Source organism: Pseudoliparis swirei, chromosome 7, assembly GCF_029220125.1.
Source record: "Pseudoliparis swirei isolate HS2019 ecotype Mariana Trench chromosome 7, NWPU_hadal_v1, whole genome shotgun sequence".
Classification (NCBI taxonomy): Eukaryota; Metazoa; Chordata; class Actinopteri; order Perciformes; family Liparidae; genus Pseudoliparis; species Pseudoliparis swirei.
The window spans coordinates 27,346,210-27,361,324 of NC_079394.1; the positions used below are offsets into that span (position 1 = coordinate 27,346,210).

At 44.9% G+C, this 15,115-nt stretch overlaps 1 protein-coding gene across 1 annotated transcript in view; it reads right to left on the bottom strand.

The window, feature by feature from the left end:
• The window catches only part of LOC130197455 (zinc finger SWIM domain-containing protein 6-like), a 51,437-nt gene that overhangs the window by 14,141 nt on the left and 22,181 nt on the right, over positions 1-15,115 (bottom strand). The window contains exons 2-7 of the mRNA XM_056420177.1: positions 9,010-9,366; positions 5,451-5,599; positions 3,948-4,098; positions 1,598-1,777; positions 957-1,127; positions 711-857 (exon numbers count right to left, since the gene is read on the bottom strand). Of these exons, the coding sequence (XP_056276152.1) occupies positions 711-857; positions 957-1,127; positions 1,598-1,777; positions 3,948-4,098; positions 5,451-5,599; positions 9,010-9,366 (1,155 nt within the window). The remainder of the gene's footprint in view (positions 1-710; positions 858-956; positions 1,128-1,597; positions 1,778-3,947; positions 4,099-5,450; positions 5,600-9,009; positions 9,367-15,115) is intronic.

Here is a 15,115-nt window from a genome sequence, read left to right on the forward strand (position 1 = left end):
TTTCACTACAAATATTTTTATATTATGTTGTTAATAAAAAAAAAATCGTAAAAAAATAAATAAATAAACAGACCGATATGAAATTGAATGATGAGGACAGGGAATTTTTAAAAAAGGAATGAAAAAAGCAACGGAAAGAGGTGGCACCATATTCTCTCCCTTTGCTACTCGTTAATATTTACTCCATCTTCCAAACATGTATGACTGCCACTGGTGGATTTTTTGGAGAAATGTCCTCCTCTCTTCTTCTGTCCACGCTTTTATATTCCCCTTTATGCATTATAGGGTATTTATGCATTAGACCAGTGGTCTCCAAACTAAGGCCTGCGGGCCCTATCCGGCCCGCCTCCACATTTGGCCCGGCCCCCTGAACAATACCTGACGCATTTTGATTTTTTTCTTTAGTCTGGCCACGCAAATCCTAGACTAGCCCCTGTCAAATAGAAAGGAATAATGGCGAAAAGGTTAGGTAAGAGAACAATTTAAAGGGTTATTAATATTTGGTTATGTGTGGCTTTCTGGAAAACAATAAGTTTTTACATTTAGGCACCCCTGCGATCGTCACACTTTTTCTGTTACAAACTGACCCCATCAGAGAAGGGACAAGTTATGTGGCCCTCAGAGGAAAAAGTCTGGGGACCCCTGCATTAGACGGATGAGTGTTAGACGGTGGTGTTTGTATGTAAAACAAACAAAAAAACTAGCTTCACCTTTCTTGTGTCGGCGGAAGTGCTCCAGTTGCCTCTGCAGTTGCCGGCGTAACGTGTTCACGACGGCGATGGCCAATCGGAGGGCTTCTCTCGGGTACCCGTGCGAGCGCAGGGCGTCCACCCTGGCGCACGCCGTCGGGACGTGTTCTGAGAGAGAGAGAGAGAGAGACGACGTTCAAACTCCAACGTTCTCCCGCCGGCTCCGACGCGCTCGCTCGCTTTCGACCTGCGCGAGCGTCGACTCACCGTGCCACAAGGGCCAGCCTCGCGTGTCGAAGAGGGAGCCCTCCTGGTTGTCATGGTAACAGTAGTTGGCGTAGAGGTCACTGGCGATAATGTGCTGGAGGTGTCGGTCCTGCCAGTGCAGGTCGCAGGCCTCGATGGCCCGTGTGAACACAGTCCTGTGGGGGCGCATCTCTGCAGCAGGAGGAGGAGGAGGAGGAGGAGGAGGAGGTGTGAGAAGATGGCCCGAGCGTGGTCGTTTGGTCGCTTTTCATCCTCGAAAGCCCGAGCATTTTAACATCCACTCATAATAGGTTCATTTTTTTAACATTAGCATAATTACAATAAACAAACATTCCCATCAAGGTCGACACAGCAGTTGATCTTCTGGGGCGTTGCAACATTTCGAGACGTTTTCTGCTCAACTGCCGAAAGCTTCGGCAGCGAACAGGGAAGAAGAAAAAAAACCCTCCAACAGGTTGATCGGGTTCAGCGAAGCAAAAGGAAAAACCAAAACGTTCATCCCCCTGCGTGACATTTGGGATGAACGCCGACGTTCCGCTTCTGATGTTTACAGACGATACGAGCGCCCCCCCCCCCTCCCGAGATGCGTTACACGGTAAATATGTTGTTGACAGACATGCAAAAACGTGTCAATCTCTGACCTTGGTTGCCGTGAGCGCCCTGAGGCAGCGAGTGGGTGAGGTTGGGCAGCTCGTTGCCGTGGTTACCGTCCTCCCAGGGGCAGACGTCCACGCCGTTCCACCTGCGCAGCTGGCGCAGCCACGAGGACTTCTGCTCCGCCTTGCAGTGGGGGTTCAGCACGATGCACATCCACAGGGCACCTGGACACCCACACAACTCTTTAGTCCGCTGCCCGACTTTCCAGTGTGCGACCGTGACGTCGGCGGTAAGCCATACAATGAGGACAGGTGTGTTGTTTTTAGGTTGTAAAACAAATATCCTCAATAGAGTTATCATGCAGGACGCTGGAGGCGGGGGTTTTTTAAAGATGTGCGGCATTTATTTTAACCCTCCTGTTACCTTTGAGTCATTTTGACCCCATTCAATGTTTAATGTCGGTGTTCTTTGGGGTCAATTTGACCCCAGGCTGTTTTTCACTGTGTCAAATAGATGAGAAATATCAACTTTTTTATATATTTAAAGGGCTATTTAGGTAGTCAACAAACAAACATAAAGTACCTCACACTTAAACTTGGGAAACAATATTAATTCAAATAATTTTCTGGAGGTTTTAATTGCTGGGGTCAAATTGACCCTGAGGGTAAAATATGTCACTAAATATAAAGGTAACAGGAGGGTTAAAAGAAAATCTTTTTTTCAGTGCACATTTTGTATGCCGCCGCCATCTTGCACTGGGATACAAAAAGTGTGTGAAAACAGAAAACTTCAAAGTGGTGCAACTATGTCACAGATAAATGGCCTAACTGTATTTCTTTACTCTATAGAAAATGATTTCTCCCCGTTTTATTTATTTATAGTTTTGTTACTATGGTATTGTTTTTGTTTCTTTATTTCCTTCGCATTGAAAATGCGGAAGGTTATGTTTTGATCGCCGTGTATTTATTAATTTATTTATTTGTATGCGTGTTCCTCGCATAACACAAAAAGTATTAAACCGAATCGCATGAAATTTGGTGGGATGATTGGTTATTATCCGGGGACCATTTGATTAGATTTTGGGATCAATCGGATCAAAGGTCAAGGTCATGAAAAGGTCAAAATCTTCTTTTTACCATAGCACGGTCAATTTATATCCAATTGGCATGCAACTAATGCCAACATGTTCATAATTCAATGCCCAATCTTGTGATATGCGAAGGTATGCGCTCTACCGAGTGCCCATTCTAGTTTGCATATGTGTTTCTTTTTTTGTTTTTTACTTCTCTTTATACAAATAATCTGACAAATTTTAATATGTGTATGTGAGAGTCTGAACACTAATAAAATATAAATAAATAAACAAAATAAAACAGAGAACTTAACTCGTCCCGAGGCCGTGCCGACTGCACACACAACATTTTGGAGTAAATTGGAACAAACAGAATATGAAAAGTGGCGATGTCTCTGGGGATGCGAGCACATTCAGGGATTTTACCCAAGACTGCTGGAGTCTGGGGGGGGGGGAAGGACGAAGACAAGGACGGAGACAGAACACGAAGAGAGAAAGAGAATACAAAAGAACAGAGGAAGAGCAGAAAATAAAAGGGAGGTGGAAAAGGAAATGGGAGCGGTGATGATTTGCACGAGGAGACTCGGGCGAGGACGAGTGAACGAGGCGCGGCTTTGTGTCTGCTGGAGAGCGGGAGCTGCTAAGAAAAGAGGAGAAAGACAAAAGAGAGGGAGACGCAGACGGAGAGGGAGAGCGGTGCCGAGAGGCAGCATTCACCGCACATCGGGGGGAGTGATAAGGAGTTGGGAAGAAGGGTTTGAAGTGTGGACTTCAAAGAGACTGTACACACACACACACACACACACACACGTCCGTGGGATTGAAACAGATGAGATCACGGCGCTGTCCTCACAAAGTGCAGAACCCGACCAAAGGGGGGAAGGAACACGTCAACAGCAGCAGCTACATCGACCGAGACGTGAGGGGGAAACGACGAAGACGGGAGAGAAACACGACCGGCGACGGGAGTTTGGTTTTTCTTCCTTCCTGCGAGGAAGTGTTTTGCGGTAGGTGCAGCACATCTTGTCAGAAGGACCGCATTCCTACATCAAGCCAAGCGCCGCTCTGTCGCATCGACTGAGATGTGTAACGCGAAGTGTTCCAAAATGTTACGGAGGTCATAATATTATTTTTGACGAGGCGTGATTTGCTGTAATGAACGTCTTGTGATTCACAGAGAGGGAGAGAGCGGGCTGTCAGTGTGTTTGTGTTGGAGTGTGTCTGTGTGGGATGTCTCGGACACAAAGGACAAATAAACAAACACGGGAAGGCGGGGAGAGAAAGTATGACAGAGTGTGTGTGTGTGTTCCCCCCCCCCTCACCTAGTTCGTCCCAGAGCTGTCTGTACTTGTCCGTCATGGTGGTGCCCTGTTGTCTCCACAGCGCCAGCCGAGGGTCGGCCATGAACTGTTCTGTGATCAGTGTTAACATCCTCGCTCCGTTGGAGTCACGCATCTTCAGCATCTCCCTCACCTGCAAGAGGAGGAGGAGGAGGAGGAGGAGGAGGAAGGACGGTTAGATACACACCCTGGAACAGCAGTGCCTTTAACCCTCCTGTTACCTTGAGGGTCAATTTGACCCCATTCAATGTTTAACCCTCCTGTTACCTTTGTATTTACTGACATATTTTACCCTCGGGGTCAATTTGACCCCAGCAATTAAAACCTCCAGAAAATTATTAGAATTAATATTGTTTCCCAAGTTTAAGTGTGAGGTGCTTTATGTTTGTTTGTTGACTACCTAAATAGCCCTTTAAACAAATAAAAAAGTTGATATTTCTTATGTTTGACACAGTGAAAAACAGCCTGGGGTCAAATTGACCCCAAAGAACACCGACATTAAACATTGAATGGGGTCAAATTGACCCTAAAGGTGACAGGAGGGTTAAACTGCTCTGCCACTCTTTTAAATCCGGTGTGTCAAAAGCAGTAAAAAAAAAACCTGCAATTCCTGGTAGAAGAAGTTATGTGCGTTTCGTGTCTCCGCGGTCAGAGGAGTGGCACCATTTTATTTAACAACCGCACAGCAGGAATAAGACACGCGGGGCTCAGATGCAGGAGGTGTGCGTTGAGCATTCTCTCGCCTTGCGCGCCGCCGTGTGCGTCGGTCTCGACGTGGCTGTGCGCATTTAGTGTATATAGCCATTCCGCCTTGTATATACTTTCTTAAGTCACTTTCTTAAACTTCTTAGACCGTTGCACTGTTTTGCACTGTTTTGCACTGTTTGTTTTGTACTGCACTGTTTTGTATTGTGTTGTAATGTATATTTTGTGTAAGCACACTGAGAGTCACTTTACCAAGTCAAATTCCTTGTTTGTGCAAACTTACTTGGCCAATAAAACCTGATTCTGATTCTGATACGCGTCTGTCGGTGGGCGTGCGAGCTGAAAAAGGGCACCGGCGAGCACGGCGCCCAGAGCCGGGCGGGGTGGACCGTCATGGCCTCGGCTTGCAGAACATTCATGGCGGCCTCCTCGCTCTGCCACCGTCATCCGCGGACGTCTCTCGCGTTATCGTTTCATCGCGGCGACAGAGTAGTACAAAGAGCTGTAGCCTTTACTCTTTCGCTCTCTTTACGTTACACTCCCCTTCTGCAATCAGCTCCGGCTAAGAGACGCCTTTTAATGTACGTGCCAATATATGCAAGTTGTTCTGTCTGGGATTACTTTGAAGGGAGAAGGCCTCGTTTCACGAGGGAATAGAAGAGAAGTGCACTAAAGAGACGGACAGCGGATTTATCAGCAGGATGCAGGGGGGAGACGGGAGGTGAGCGGCGAGTGTGTGTGTGTGTGTGTGTGTGTTCTTATTCTTCAATGAGTGCTGACCTTGCTGAACAGCAGGTTGAGTTGCTTGCCCGAGCCGTGGTACCCTCCCTGCGACAGGAAGAGCTTGACCTGCTCCTGGACCTGCTCCTCATCCAGATGCCAGCAGTTATCATCGTCCACGCTGGCTCCTGCTGTGGGATCCGGGGCTCCTGCACACACACACACACACACACACACACACACACACACACACACACACACACACACACACACACACACACACACACACACACACACACACACACACACACACACACACACACACACACACACACACACACACACACACACACACACACACACACACACACACACACACACACACACACACACACACACACACACACACACACACAGACACACACACAGAGACACACACAGACACACAGACACACACACACAGAGACACACACACACAGAGACACACACACACACACACACACACAGACACACACACACAGAGACACAGACACACACACACAGAGACACACACACACACACAGACACACACACACACAGACACATACACACACACAGACACAGACACACACACACACACAGAGACACACACACACATAAACACAGACACACACACAGACACACACACACACAGAGACACACACACACACACACATAAACACAGACACACACACACACACACACATAAACACAGAGACACACACACACATAGACACACACACACACACAGAGACACACACACACAGACACACACACACAGAGACACACAGAGACACACACACACACACACAGAGACACACAGACACACACACAGAGACACACACAGAGACACACAGACACACACACAGACACACACACAGAGACACACACACACAGACACACAGACACACACACACACAGAGACACACACACAGAGACACACACACACACAGAGACACACACACAGAGACACACACACACAGACACACAGAGACACACACACACAGACACACACACACACACACACAGAGACACACACACACACACACACACACAGAGACACACACACACACACACACACAGAGACAGACAGAGACACACACATACACAGTCACACACACACAGACACACACACACACAGTCACACACACACAGACACACACACAGACAGACAGACACACACAGACAGACACACACAGATGTGTTATACGTCGATTGTATTCCTGCTCCAGAATGATGTGTCAATATTTCAGGCTCATGTTGTGTCTATTTATACAGATGCAAGAGTCTGAAAGTCGACCTTCAACCTTGTGTAATTAATTCACAGCTGAACAGAGCAGCCCGTGACCCTGAATGAGGGAAGAACAAGTTCTCCTCACTTCAGAGCGTCTCACTCCTGTTTCTCCCCCCGTGAGAACTTCTATTTGTGTCCTCAGGCGCTCCATACAAGAACACGTGCAAAGACACGGCCACTGTTGAGGACAAAGTGAGATCCAAAGAAGGACCGGAACAACGAATCCATTAGTCGCTCAACAGATATTTAACTGGCCACTCCAACAATGCATCAATTATCGGGTAAAACATCTTCTGATTTGATTCCAGCTCCTCAAAAGCGACGATTTGCCGATTTCCTTTATCGTATGAACTGAATAGCGTTCGCTTGCCGAGAGTCAGACAAAGCGAGCAGCGAGAATACGGGAAATGGTTCGATGTGCAAATACCATCTAACGCCATATAACGCGTTCACAAATCATATTTATGTTTTTCAGAATTTTGTACACAATTCTACACTACGGCAATGCAGGTGGATCAATTTTAGAAAAGAAAACAGCAAAGCCTCTCAGTCAATTTGTCGTCACGACTCTCAAAACCAAACGGCCTGCAATTATAATTTAACATCCATATCATCATGTGGTCTGCCCTCCTCCATTTAGATAGATAGATAGATATATACTTTATTAATCCCCAAGGGGAAATTTGTCGTCACAGTAGCAGCACCAATAAACTAAACACACGAGAATAAAATATAAAATATAAAAAACAGGGATGAAAGATATAGATGTATCCAAGTAAAATATAAAATACATTTATACTATCCTCCTATCCTACCCAAGACGTGGTTTTATGAAAGCAGCCCACAGCAAAACTAAACAAACGTGGACGCATTGTGCTGCCGTTTGAACAGTTCAACATTTATTTGTTGATACCGCGATATGAAGACGGTACAGTACGCCTGTTTCTTACTGCAATACCTAAGAGAATGAAAAAAGTGAACAACTAAATAATAAAAATTGACCGCAATACTGAAAAAAAGCATCAAAGTCAATAGACGTGTGCACCTGAAGACGATGTCATAATTCTTTCAGACACTTTTGCCCAAATGACTCATTTTTGTTTTACAGGTTTATTGACGTGAGGGCAACAAATCAATAACTATCAACTTTAAAAATAAAAAAACTCTGTCACAGCACTTTTGATGATGAAGATTTCTCTCATTCTCTCGGTTGCTCATTTATTTATGTCCACCATTCCCAGAAGTTTCTGTCTCTACTTTCCACCTTGCTTCTTTTTCGAATTACTTCCCCCAAACTTTTTCCCAGCATGCCTGGAAAAAAGTTCCCCCAGAATTTCCACCCCTCCTTTCTTTCTTCTTCTTTACTTCCGAGATACGAACCAGTTTGACAGTAAACATGCTTCTTTCTCCCCGTGTTGTTTGCCCTTCAGTCTTCTCCCTCTTTTATGAAGACAAGCAGCAAGTAGAGTATCGATAACAAGAGATATGCGTCTTTCTTCGTCTCTCTGCCAATGGAGGACTCAAAATGACTTAAGTATAAATAAATAAATAAATGCATGAATAAATATAGGAATAAATAAATAAATGCTTAAATAAATGTATAAATAAATAAATAATTGCTTAAATAAATACAGGAATGAATAAATATAAGTTATAAATCAACAGGACATCATCAAATAAATATATTTCTACATTTCTGTATTTCTTCATTTATTTATTTATCTATTTATGTGTCCATACGTATTTCTTCATTTATTTATGTGTGACATTTACGTGTCCGTATATTCAAATGAGCTGGGGCAGAAATGTAGAAATACATTTATTTAATGATGTCCTGTTGAGTTATAACTTATATTTATTCATTTCTGTATTTATTTATTTATTTATACATTTATTATTGTATTCATTATTTATTTATACATTTATTTAAGCATTTATTTATCTATTCCTGTATTTACTTATTTATTTATACATTTATTTAAGCATTTATTTATTCCTATATTTATTCATGCTTTATTTATTTATACTTAAGTCATTTTGAGTCCTCCATATCTGCCAACCTCTTCGTCTGTGTTTCTGTATCGTTCTCCCGCTCTCAGAGGTAAATAACAGGTCTATAGTGTTGATTAGCAGCACGCAGTCTCTCCTTAACTGTCTGGATCTCACTAATGAGGAATATTGATCCTGCCACACTTTACCTTTATCGGGCAGTCAATACACGCCTGTATGTAGGAGGCAGGAAAACACACACCTGCATGATCACAAACACACCCACACACACACACACACACACACAGGTTCCCTCACCGTGGACCTGGTTGATCTCGGAGTTCTGCGACAGGATCTCGTCGGCTAGTTTCTGCGCGGTAGGCAACACTTCGGTGTGGTGGACTGAAATCAGATACTGGACGAACTTCTGCAGCTGGTCTCTGCTCATCTGGAACAGGGTTTCCGAGATGGGCAGGTGCAGTTTGACCTGCTCGGGCTTCCGTACTCTGTAAAGCGACAGCGCCACTACATGGGCGCAGTAGAAGATGTCTTTGTTGCCGCAGGTGCACGTTACGGCCGTGATCTTGCAGCGGTCGAAGCTGACGCTGACGCTGCAGACGAGCTCCGGGGTCGAGGACGTGGCGGGGTCCGTCACTGTGCCGCTGAGATGGAAACCTGAAAAGGCGAGAGGGGAAGGTTAGTTTTCAAGAAAGATCTTTTTGAAGAAATGTCTAATGTATGTAGAGGTATCCCCCACTTCCCTCCTCTCCTGCGTCTTTACTTTAGTCAGTCAACTCGAGATTAAACCTTTATTAAGGAATGCCTTGATGACATAAATGCCAAAATGTCATCGTTCCAGTCTCTCAAATGTTCTTTGTCAATATGATTGAACATCTGGGCGCTGTGAATTTGAAGAGAAAATCCTCGAATCAATCCTTAACGAAATTAATCGTTGGCTGCTTCCTTTGTTTTACTCATTTAGCAATGTACACATACCGCCATTTTTAGTCATTAAGTTTCAAGCAACTTTGATTGGGTTAGGGTTATGGTTGGGTACTACAAGATCAGAGGTTCAACAAATCACCATAAGTAAGCCCAAGAGAAGATCAGGCATCCATCGTCTCCGAAGGAGAAATAGGATGACTTGATCAACTCATTGAATGTGCCCTTTAGGAAACGACATTAGTCGACAAATCTCTTTTGGAATGAATGGACATTAGGACGAACCAGAATTAGTTGGCCAGTCACCTGCCAGAAGGCCTCATGTTCTCTGATCATGAGAGCATGATCGGGACCGGCTGCAGACTGCTGTTACGACCCAGACAGTAAACGAGCCGGACTGATATCGAGATGCAGGAGCTCAGATCGGGGGGATCCACCGCAAGAACCGAGAAATCGACGAGGAAGTGAGCAGTGAGCGCGGCTGTTACAGTATGAACGAGAACGGGCACTCGGTAGAGCGCATACCTTCGCATATCACAAGATTGGGCATTGAATTATGAACATGTTGGCATTAGTTGCATGCCAATCGATCGATCCCAAAATCTAATCAAAAGGTCCCCGGATAATAACCAATCATCCCACCAAATTTCATGCGATTTAAGATGTTGACCTTTTCATGACCTTGACCTTGACCTTTGACCCGATCAATCCCAAAATCTATTCAAATGGTCCCCGGATAATAACCAATCATCCCACCAAATTTCATGCGATTCGGTTTAATACTTTTTGAGTTATGCGAGTAACACGCATACAAATAAATAAATACACGGCGATCAAAACATAACCTTTCCGCATTTTCAATGCGAAGGTAATTATACAGCCTCTTGTTTGAAAATAATGTTTGATCTTATCCCGACTGGTGCTATCCGGAGGCGCGGCTCGTCATTATGCGAGGATGAATATGAATGAGTAGGGCGGGGTCTCCGGCAGTCGCCTAAAACACACACACACACACACGCGTGAGCATATGAAAGAGGCCCACATCCACGCACACACTGAACCGCTGCGTGAGATCATGCATTTATTAATAATGGGAGTGGTTAGGGGAGACCGAGAGCAGCTTGTGAATGCATGTGAGCAGGAGAGATCACTGGAATGCATGCGCACAAAGCAAAGACATACATCTCTTAAATACGTTTATCAAAGGGCTGCGGTATCAAGCACGTACAAACGCACGTATCAAAGCATCTTCTGGGCCTCTGAATTAGGTGAGGGGCAGGAGTTGAATATTTCATAGGACAGAGATGGAGATGGGGCGAGGGGTCCACGAGCCAGATGAAGGGAGGTAAGGTCAACGGGTCCAAGGGGTGCACTCAGAAGGCAGGCGAATAGGAAGATAAAAGACAGAAGGAAGTAAACAGGGTCACAACCCTATAGTATGGATATAAAAATAAAACAAGCCGGTTAGAGGGGCCTCGTATTTCTCCTCTGCAGTGTCCCGAAAGCAGTTTTGTAAAAATAAAAAGACAGGAAACCCATCGAAACCGCATCTGAATCAGTCCGACGCCTCGTTTAGCAACCTGAAAAGGCGCCGTTAGCTTGGGTGCTGTTATCCAGCATCATTTGCACAGAGCATCACAGCGTAAATAGCAATGTTTTGTTATCGTATTGCAGAAGTGAGACGTGTCGCCTGGTGCAGAAATGCAGAACATCGCCGAGGAGATGTGCTCTTTCCACTCTGAATGGCAGCTGGCAGAGGAAGTAAATGTTCGTTCACAATGTACACAGAAGAGGGGCGTGGATCCAATGTGGCCGCCGGTTGCATCTGCAGGGATCAAAGCCGATATGTGTACAGCTGTGAGAGACAGACGGGCAGACAGACAGACAGACAGACAGGCAGACAGAAAGACAGACAGACGGGCAGACAGACAGACAGACAGGCAGTCAGGCAGACAGACGGACAGACAGACAGACAGACAGACAGACAGGCAGACAGACAGACAGACAGACAGACAGGCAGACAGACAGACAGGCAGACAGACAGACAGACAGACAGACAGGCAGACAGACAGACAGACAGGCAGACAGACAGACAGGCAGACAGACAGACAGACAGACAGACAGACAGACAGACGGACAGACAGACAGACAGACAGGCAGACAGACAGACAGACAGGCAGACAGACAGACAGACAGACAGACAGACAGACAGACAGGCAGGCAGACAGACAGGCAGACAGACAGACAGACAGACAGACAGGCAGACAGACAGAAAGACAGGCAGACAGACAGACAGACAGACAGACAGAAAGACAGGCAGACAGACAGACAGACAGGCAGACAGACAGACAGGCAGGCAGACAGACAGAGACGGGCAGACAGACAGACAGACAGACAGACAGGCAGACAGACAGACAGACGGGCAGACGGGCAGACAGGCAGACAGACAGACAGGCAGACAGGCAGACAGACAGACAGACAGACAGACAGAGTCCCTCTTAAACAAGACACAAAGGTTTACATGGTGCAGCTGCTTGTAGAATGGAGAGCTAACCTATTAAGCTGTATAACAACTTACAAATGAGCAATGGCTTGTAATACTTGCCGATACATTTAGCGTGTGCGAGTGTGTGTGTGTGTGTGTGTGTGTGTGTGTGTGCGTGCGTGTGTGTCACAAGCTTATGTTTCAAGAGTGGCCTCTGGTCCAGAGAGGGGAGAGAAAAAGAGAACATCAAAAACATGTGGGGCTGAGAGAGCTCAAAGAAAAACTTCTAATACAAACACACACTCTCACTCAAACGCGCGCACACACACACACACACGCGCACGCACACACACACATACACCAAAAGTCGTAAAAGCAGCAGCAGTTTCTTTTGCAAATGTTCTTTCTTTCCTTTTCCCCATCGGGGAAAATGAACAGCAATACAACATTTTTTCTAAGAATCTAAACCACATGGAGCATGAGAAACGACACAGTGATTGAAGAAGTGTCTCCTGGTTGGAAACCTCGGCCGCGTTCCCCTTCGCTTTAACGGACACTCTCCCTCTCTCCACTTCCAAGCCCCCTTTCATGCGTCCCTCCCTCCATCCGCATTCCCACAGCTCTTTCTCTCTCGCTCTCTGACAGATGGGTAGGTAATGAGTTTCGCCTTTCCCCATCCAATCGTCTGGGCACCAAAAACTGTCCCCCCACGCCAAAAATGCCCTTTTAATTTAGCCAAGCACTGAGTACAGGGCTATTACTGTTTAGTTACACACACACACACACAACACTCCTGGTTGGGTGGGTATGAGACCTTGAATGTCTCATGTGCTAGCTATTAAAGAACCTGGTTCCCCCCTCGCCCGGCTCCCCTCCCCGAGTGGCGCTCAGGGCTCTTTTCTGAAGAGGCCGGGGTTGGCTTTCAAAGTAACCATGGCGGCCATTTTTAGAACAAGGCCTCTGTGAGGTTGCCCTAGAAACCCCTCGCGACCGCCCTGGTGAAATCACACTTGGCCCGAGGAGCCGTTGTAAAGGCAGCGAGAACAGTGTGTGAAAGAGTGAGCGAGAATTAGCGTATGTATATATATATATATATAAAACCCACAAAGGCCTGCAGACCACCCACACTTTTTGGGGGGGGACCCACATCAAAGCATTCCCCCGAATAGAAATTCCCTCTATCTTTCCGTCTGGTTTTGAACTTGCATAAGTGCCGATAAGCCAGCATGCGCTCTCTTGACCAGCGAGGACCACTTCTGTCTATTCAACAACGAGGGGCCCCAGAAATACCGGCCTCCTGCTCTTATTTCAGGGAGGAAAAGGCCCCGACCTGCAACTCCTTCAACATACATCTGCCGTGACGGAAGAATGACGCCTTTATACGCTCCCGATAAAACAGGATTCAGCTTCCCACATGAAGGCAGGCGGCGGGCATCAGGGCCTGAGAGGTTTGCTTGCCGAAGCACAAAAGTGCTCCGTGTTCCAAAAATCACTGGGGTAAATTAGATTGAGCGACATTTATATATTTCCGCAATCAAATTAAGATTCCAAGGCAAAAGGGAAAAATTCAGGCCAAGCAGTGGGGAGGTCATTAAGTTTATGGGCTGAATTGGTTTGTGAGTGACTGTCACCTAAATCTAATATGGCACCATGTGGTTCAGACGGCCCTCGTCTGTATTTGCGTGTGTATATGTGTGTGTGTGTGTGTGTGAGAGAGAGATATTCTGAATGCATGATTTTGGTGCAAGACGTAAGTTTAAACAAACGGGCCGCTGTGGAAGCCAGTCGATGACAGCAAAGAGGGAGAAACAACGGGAGCAAATAGATATTTAAGGCCCTTTTCTGCCCGCGCCGATTCACTTAAGCCTCGCACATTAATCAAGTTACCTCATAAGCTGCAGACAGAAAGCACACCTTCACCTGACTCGGCGCCGCTAGAGCTTCTCCGGTCCGAGGGGGACCACCTGCAGTCGCTTTCACGTGGGATTCCTCCTCCGCGTTCACCGCAGATACACTACCGTTCAAAAGTTTGGGGTCACTTAGAAATGTCTTTATTTCTCAAAGAAAAGCACTGTTTTTTCAATAAAGATAACATTCATCAAAAATACACACTATACATTGTTAATGTGGTAAATGACTATTCTAGGTGGAAACGTCTGGTTTCTAATGAAATATCTCCAGAGGTGTATAGAGGCCCATTTCCATCAACTATCACTCCAGTGTTCTAATGGTACATTGTGTTTGCTAATCGCCTTAGAAGACTAATGGATGATTAGAAAACCCTTGTGCAATTATGCTAGCACAGCTGAAAACAGTTATGCTGGTGATATAGTCACTGCCAGACTGTGTACAAAGTTTATTTTGAATACATTAGTGTAAATATGATTTGAGAGATGTTTGTAAATTCACGGAACAAAAGGCTAAAAAAGGGATTAAAAGAAGATGTATTTCTGTTGTAGGAGTCTAATTATGGAATAATGTTGAAATAGATGTAAGAATGGTGAACTCCTTTTTGTTTTTTAAGGAAATTATTTATAAAAAAATTCTTGAGAGTTATAAATGTAATTAAAAACGAATTAATATGGAAGATGTATGTGGTAGTATATATAAATATATTTTGTTTTTTATCTTGTTTATTGTTGTTTTTTGTCGTTTTATTTTCTTCTTTATTTCATATTAATTTTCTGATTTATTTTGATTTCAATTTAGGATAGGAATTTATAAGCATTTCTTGCTTCTACCTATACCTTTTCAGTCTTTCTCTTTTGTATATTTTATAGGATAATATTGTATTGTATTTGATTGACTGAATAAAAAATACAAACAAACAAAATATAAGCTATACGACTGGCCTTCCTTTGAGCTTGAAGTTTGAAGAACAAAATTAATACTTCAAATATTAATCATTATTTCTAACCTTGTCAATGTCTTGACTATATTTTCTATTCAATTTTCAATTCATTTGATGAATAAAAGTGAGTTTTCATGGAAGACACG